The sequence below is a fragment of the Atractosteus spatula genome, chromosome 8 (genome assembly GCF_055471065.1).
Source record: "Atractosteus spatula isolate fAtrSpa1 chromosome 8, fAtrSpa1.hap1, whole genome shotgun sequence".
Classification (NCBI taxonomy): Eukaryota; Metazoa; Chordata; class Actinopteri; order Semionotiformes; family Lepisosteidae; genus Atractosteus; species Atractosteus spatula.
Genome location: NC_142713.1, coordinates 54,104,034 through 54,111,681, shown reverse-complemented (window position 1 = coordinate 54,111,681; position 7,648 = coordinate 54,104,034). Strand labels below are relative to the sequence as shown.

General features: G+C 46.1%; 1 protein-coding gene across 1 annotated transcript; it reads left to right on the top strand.

Annotated features, from left to right (window-relative positions):
- The first annotated feature begins 528 nt into the window (after positions 1-528).
- On the top strand, positions 529-7,560 carry LOC148829840 (plexin-B2-like). Its single transcript, XM_088922623.1, has 7 exons — positions 529-1,653; positions 2,481-2,669; positions 3,162-3,281; positions 3,545-3,645; positions 5,506-5,632; positions 7,250-7,406; positions 7,544-7,560. The coding sequence occupies exons 1-7, from the start codon at positions 529-531 to the stop codon at positions 7,558-7,560; spliced, it is 1,836 nt and encodes a 611-aa protein (XP_088778749.1).
- The last annotated feature ends 88 nt before the right edge of the window (positions 7,561-7,648 follow it).

Genomic DNA, 7,648 nt, shown 5'->3' with positions numbered 1-7,648 from the left:
ACTTTTTATACATAAGCTTGGACAACACAGTTCTTTGCATCTTAATTGTAATAAGACTGACATCATACCATTAGGTTCTGTGCCAATTGGTTATGTTGTCTTTGCATTGATTCTATTCTATTGTCTGTATTTGCTTTCTGTTCAGCTTTGTAAGTTTTGAAAAAAATTAGTGACACATTTTTGGGGAATCTTTTTTAAAACTGCTGTATGACATTAATTGTTTGTATTTGTCATTTACAGCATATATAATTTACATAGTATAAATAATGAATAGAATTAATGGTAATATATTGCGAGTATATATATAATGTGTATATATATATATTTGAGTAAATGCACAAGGCATGTATTCAAGGCAGATGGCAATTAAAAAACACAATGTAGATTGTTTAATTCTTAATTATTTTTTTCTTAACATGTCCACATTCTTGTTCATCTGCTCTCTGAAGATGCTGGCAATTGAAAAGCAAGGGTGCAATATTAAGATACAATACTTAAAAAAAATCTCTGTGCTCTTTTGCTGTAGAAATGGGGTGCTGGCCTGGAGCTCTCTGCCTGCTGCTGGGTTTCTGCCTGGGCTGCTCTGTGGCAGAACCAAACGAGCACTTCGCCACGGAGAAGGAGATCATCAACAACGTCGTGCAGGACCCACGCACAGGACGCGTGTATCTGGGCGCAGTCAATGGGATCTACCAGTTAAACTCCGTCCTCCAGAAAGAGAAGTACAGGGAAACAGGCCCAAAGGACGACAACCCTTCCTGTATCCCCCCCATCACAAGGGCGTGTGACGCCAAGCCCACAAACAACACCAACAAGCTGCTGCTGGTGCACGAGAGCAACGGCTCCCTGATAGTGTGCGGGAGTCTCTTCAGGGGGATCTGCTCCCTGCTGAACCTCTCCAACATCGAGGACGTGATTTACTACAGTGAGGACAAAGGGGAAAGGGCTTTCGTGGTGAGCACTGATGAGACGGTGTCAGTGGTGGGAGTGATGTCCACTCTGATGAAGGAGGAGGAAAACCTGACTGTCTTCTTAGTTGGGAAGAGCTATGATGGGAGCCACGATAATTCCAAGTTAATCAGCACCCGGATTCTTAAGAATTACAGGGATTGGGTGGTTTTTGAAAATTTAGTTGAGGCCCCTGTGCAGACGAGCTCCTATGTCCTAAAGTACAAACACGACTTCCGCTACGCCTTCAAGGACGAGGGATTTGTCTACTTCCTGTTCTCTCGCACAAATGGCAAGAACGATAAGAACTACACCTTTATCTCGCGGCTGTGTGAGAATGACAGCCATTACTACTCCTACACGGAGCTCCAGCTGAACTGCAGCGAGGCGGGCACTGCTCTGAACCAGTATAGCAAGGTGCAGGCTGCCTACATCACTTCCCCTGGGGAGCAGCTGGCCAGCATCATGAGCCAGTCCAGCAGGAATGGCCGTGTGACGGCCCAGGACAAGGTGCTGTTTGTGGTCATGAGCACCGATTCGGACTCTAAACAGCAGAGCTCTGCCCTCTGCATGTACCCGCTGAAGGCCATCAATGCCAAACTGGCACAGATCATCAGCTCTTGTTACTCTGAAGGAGGCAATATTAATGGGGAGCAAGCTGTTTACACCCCATATTCAGAGGCTCTACACTGTACTTCGGGTAATGTAAGTAACTTTTTAAGTTATGTTTTTCTCCTACATACTGTATACGTTGCACAGTACTGGAAACAATGGCTCAGTGGAGCAGTGAAATATTGGAAACACAGGTGAAGCCATGTGCATCACAGACAGTAACACCAGGGGACACTGACGTCACCAGTGCTCAGCAGAGGATATGAGGTGCTTGGTTAGAGTGTGTAGTCTGGTCAGCTTCACTGATGATAGTTCTGTCACCTGTATGTCCATCCAATTTGCTTAAGAGTGGTCAGTTTGCTCAGCTGGATTAGGCCAACTATGTTTATAACCAACATGTATATAATCTTTTTGGATCACAACCACAATTCACACTCATACAGGTGTGTTTAACCTTGCTGTTGGACAGCAAACTTGCACAGAAAGACCCTGGAATTGCAGTACAGAAGAGAAGGCAAGGTAGACATTTTCATCACGTGTTGTTTTATAGAGAGGTTGGATAGATTGTCGTTCAGTTGCAGAGTGATGTGCTGTAGCATGTAAATTAAGTTAGAATGCATCGGTATTAATATTCCACAGTTTGCACACTTGTTAAAAACATTGTTGGAGCTCTCAAATAACTGCTTGACTTTTCAGTTTTTATTCTGTTGTACTACTGGAGATGGTGTCATCAACACATTGTTTTCAGGCTCATTTTAAGACAAGTGCTGCCCATGAAGACGCAAAATCAGAGACATTTGTTGATATAAATAACCCATTTCCTGCCGATTGAAAGGGTTTCAAAACCAGTGGCTGTAAAGACTTCACAGTGTGTCATCTGCCTCTGTGTTGACTCTGACTCTGACTTTTGTGCCCATCAGAAAGTCCCGATAGATTCCTACCCTTGTGGCGCCGACTTCCTGCCCTCTCCGCTGGCTGGCATGCCTGCTTTCGCAGTTTCCTCAGAGGCTGTTTTCCACAGCAAGGACCAGCTGACCGCAGTGGCTGTGTCCGTGGAGAATGGCCACTCCATCGCCTTCCTGGGCACCAGCGCTGGGATGATTTGCAAGGTGAGAAACGTGCTGAGAGCATGTGAGCTCTCAACAGGGGTCCACACCATGAACAAGACAGGCCGGCACCTTGAACTCCTGCCAGCTCCCTGTGGTTTAGTGTGACACGGTGATCGCTGTGAATGGATCTCTCTGGATACCCAGGACCTGGACAATGAACTCCACTTCCTTCTGCTGCTGCAGATACAGCCCGTATCTCCCAGTGGCAAAGCCTAGACGGTGACCCGTTCATCTGCAGGAATAATGGATCTTGATCCTGTTACAGGGAGACAAGAACTCACCGTGCAGTTCTGTGTTGTTTAGCCTTTAGCCATAGGTTTATTAAACAAGACTTTTAATCAGCTCAGTGGGGATTCCTCAGTTCCACATGACAGCTGATCTGTCCTCTGTCTCTAACATGAACATGAAAGCTGAGTTTCGACCCAACCCACAGACCATTCTCTGCGCTGTAGCAAGGACAGGCTCTGTAACTCCTTCCTCCCTGTGCTGCAGGTGCATCTGGCCAACGTCGGTAAGCGGTACGAGAACATAACTGTGGGGAACACCAGAGTGAACAAGAACCTCTTCTTTGCCAAGAGCTGGAGACACATTTACGTCACCACAGAGAAAAAGGTAACGTTTCTCTTTCACAGCTGGAAAATCTCACCCCAAAACTCTTACATTGCAAAATCCACATGGCATAATCTTGTCATGGCCAAGTCTTCAGCTGTAATTTCTTGATTGAATGTTACAGAGGACCTCAGAATATCCTGAGAGTAGTCCTTCCTCCCATTCTTCAGCAAAGCGCCGCGGCGTATTTTAGCCCCTTGAGTGCTGAAGGTGCTCAGGCCTCCGGGCTCATCTTCTTCCCCGTCCGGGGCTGTGCTGTGTTGCAGATCACTCGATTGCCCATGCAGCAGTGCCACCAGAGAAAGAGCTGCCAGGCCTGTGTGGCACCGAAGGACCCGTACTGTGGCTGGTGTGTGATGGAGGGGAGGTGAGTCCAGCCTGCAGGACAGATAGGACGGGGTGGGCGTAGCTGATCTCTGCAAACAGTGAGACTCAGATGGGTGCTGGACAGTGGATCTGGTGTGTGGTCAGTGATCTTGACCCCTTTATCTTGTGTGCGTGTGTGGTGGACCTCTGTTTCCAAGGATCTGTCCCTAATTTTTACCTGTACTGGTCTGAGACATACCCTAACAAACAGCTCTCTTGGAGTATTAGCCCTTCTTCAATGCAAGGTTTCTTTTTATATTTACTGTATGTGTGCTTGGTCTTTAGGTAAGTTAGACTGCTGATGATGCTTATTGTACAGTATAGACTGTAGATACAGTAGACTGTTGATGATGGAATATCAGTGTCTTTACTCAGTCTGTGCAGTGCAGAAGCATTCCCTCGAAAGGCTCCCAGTTTTGTTTCTTGTTTTCTTACCCTCAAACACCATGCCAATGCGTAAGTGTGAATTCACATGCTGAACTATAAAATAAATTTCCGTGTTTTTGAAGTGGCAGAGAAGACTGGGAAGCTGAACGTTTGGTGTGGAAGCCTGATACTTTTGTCTCCGTGGCAAATGAAGGTGTACTTGACCGTGGCAAGCTCACGTTGACTCAGACAAACACCAATAGGCAATTCGAGGAGAGAGTTCGTTAACCAAATTGCCAGATTCTTTTGTAAAATCTGGCAGCAAAACGGAGGATACTGTTATTGCACCCGAGGGGACTTATGGATTTCACACAGTTAAACATCATCACAGTTACTTTACCAATGAACATAAAGAGTGGGATATTTTGAAAACCCTCTCCATCCTCACCCCCTTCCCAAATAAGGCAATAGGAAAGTTCCTCAGGGTGTCCTCTTTTTTTGATGTTCAAATATGGTAACCCTAGTGGCCGATGTATAATCCTCCTCGTCCTCAACGGGTGTGCGTGATCTATCGGAGCTGGCGTCAGTACTCTTGGCGTCTGTTCCTTTCAGCCATGAGATGATTCTTGATTTTTGCGAGGTATTCATTTTCAATCACTTGTTCTGTTGGTGAACGTGGCGATAAGCTGCGTCTCTGAAAGGTCCAGAGGAGTATGAACACTCAAGTATTAGCGCGTGCTGTATCGACGTAGCTAAGTATGTAGGCTGCGTATTTGACACATAAACTCATTTTATTAAAATAGAAAATATGAAAAGCTGTCTCAAGCTTTCTGAAACCAAATAAGTAAATTAAAGATGAAAATTTTACATAATTTAATTCACAATTTTTCAGTGCACACAACAAATTTCCAGGGTCATCTGGCGTACCGCCTTGGGGCGCGCCGTACACATACCACAGTTTGAGAACAACTGATCTAGACTGTTGGTAATGCCGATTGTGCAGTACAGGCAGTAGGTGATCTAGACTGTTGTTGATGCCGATTGTGCAGTACAGGCAGTAGGTGATCTAGACTGTTGGTGATGCCGATTGTGCAGTACAGGCAGTAGGTGATCTAGACTGTTGGTGATGCCAATTGTGCAGTACAGGCAGTAGGTGATCTAGACTGTTGGTGATGCCGATTGTGCAGTACAGGCAGTAGGTGATCTAGACTGTTGGTGATGCCGATTGTGCAGTACAGGCAGTAGGTGATCTAGACTGTTGGTGATGCTGATTGTGCAGTACAGGCAGTAGGTGATCTAGACTGTTGGTGATGCCGATTGTGCAGTACAGGCAGTAGGTGATCTAGACTGTTGGTGATGCCGATTGTGCAGTACAGGCAGTAGGTGATCTAGACTGTTGGTGATGCCGATTGTGCAGTACAGGCAGTAGGTGATCTACACTGTTGGTGATGCTGATAGTGCAGTACAGGCTGACCAGCAGACTCTCTCCCTGCAGATGCACCAGGAAGGCAGAGTGCAGCAGAGCCCAGGAGGCCAACCACTGGATCTGGAGCCCCAGTGGGACATGTGTCCAGATCACAGACTTCGACCCACCCAGCCTCAGCCGCAGGAGGACGGAGATGGTAAGAGCTCTGGCACTGCGACCTTCACGCTTCGGATCGGCACTTCAGCCATGTGATTCACACGGCAAACAAGTGGGCTCATAGCACTGGAGAGGAAACTATTCGTTAGTGCCGTGGCTCTCAAACTGTGGAGCGCCCCCAGGCAGTACGCCAGATGACCCTGGAAATTTGTTGTGTGCACTGACAAATTGGGAATTAAAAATCGAATAAAAAATTATATAAATTTTTCATCTGTAATTTACTTAATCGGTTTCAGAAAGCTTGAGACAGGTTTTCATATTTTTTATTTGAATAAAATGAGTTTGTCAAATACACAGCCTATGTACTACGATACAGTGCACGCTAGTACTTGAGTGGACACAAGAGCTACTATGTAATTCTATACCATTGTATAGGAATGCGTGCTACGAACATAAGTGACCAATTGTATTTAAAAAAGGTTCTCCAGCAAACAGGGAGGTAGGAGAATGTGTGTGATTTTGGAACAATGCCAATCTTATGAGCACAGGAAAGAGTGATAGAACAGTCCTTGATATTTTTCTGTTATCTAGGTTAATTTGAGAAAAAGACACAGAGTGTCTGTTTCATGTGCTCCCATGCACATGAAATAAAAACGTCTTTTAACTTCTGAGACGGACTCCTGAAACGGAAACTGGGGGGGGAAATGAAAGCTTGCGGATTTCTGTTTGTAAAAGAGCTGACACGTATTTTGTGTGGAGAAAGAGCTGCTAAACAGCTCAACCTGCTGCCCCTTTCGAATGAGTCACTCGCAGAATTATTGATATGGCAGATGGTGTCAAAAGTTCGCTGATAGAGCACGTTTAGATGAGCAGATGCTTTTCACTGCAATTAGATGAGTCTGTAGATGACGTTGATTTGGCCAATATGTGCGTTTACATTAGATACGAGTTTGAGGGCATGTCCCATGAGGACTTTCTGTTCTGTAAGCCACTACCAACAGGAACTAAAGGAGAGCACATATTTCAGCTTCTGGATGAATTTATCCAAGAGAATGGCATCAACTGGAAAAAATGCGTCGGAGTTTGTACAGAAGGTGCTAGAGCGATGACAAGCCGACACAGCGGTGTAGCTGCACGAATTAGAGAGGTTGCTCCAGAAATGAATGGACGCATTGCAACATCCACCGCGAGACCTTTGCCGTCAGGAAAATGCCTGAGGATTTAATATCTGTTAGACTCTGTTGTGAATTGTATCAAGGCTCAAAGAATGAATTCACATCTGCTTTGCTCAACTAAACAGGCTCACCCCTCTCACTGAAATGGTAAGTGCTCAGTGCTATTTTTATTATACAGTATGTGTGTGCGCACACACTCATGTTGGTCATTGAGAATGTCTGGGGTTCCTATGAGGAGATGACTTGTAGGTGGTACTTGGATGCTTTGGTTTGATCAGAGGTGGTACTTGGTCCAAAAAGTTTGAGAACCAGTGCTTTAGTGCGACAGGTGTCCTTCAGGTGCTGGAACGCCTGCAGCCCTGGGCTGCTGGGGTCATAAGACGGGGACCTACAGGACAAACCCTGAGAGGAGTGAGGTTCTGGCAGGAACACACAGCTGAGCCTTTCTCGAAAAAGCACTGAGGGACGAGCTCTGTTCTCAGGTCCGGTTCACGCTGGTGCCCTCCCTGGGGCTGGCGGGCGGGCAGCTGCAGTGTGACTTCGGAGGTTTCCGCTGGAAGGCAGGGCAGGACGCGGACGAGCGCTTCTCCTGTCACCCCCCTCTGATCTCCCAGATCCCTCGGCCCCCCGAACAGCAGGGTAAGACACGGCCTCGTGCGTGGGTCTGGAATGGAGCAAGCAGTCTCTGTGCAGGAGTCATTTTACTTTTTTATAAAAATGGATATCCACATGTGAATCCTCCATCTGTATTCTCGCTGGAGTTCGGTTTTATTCAGGTCTGCCTCTTTACTGAGCAAGGCTACAGAAGCTTAATAGAGAAGAGAAAATTCTCATTTATACGAGATAGTATTGCATTTATACAAGAAAATTGTTAAAATTAA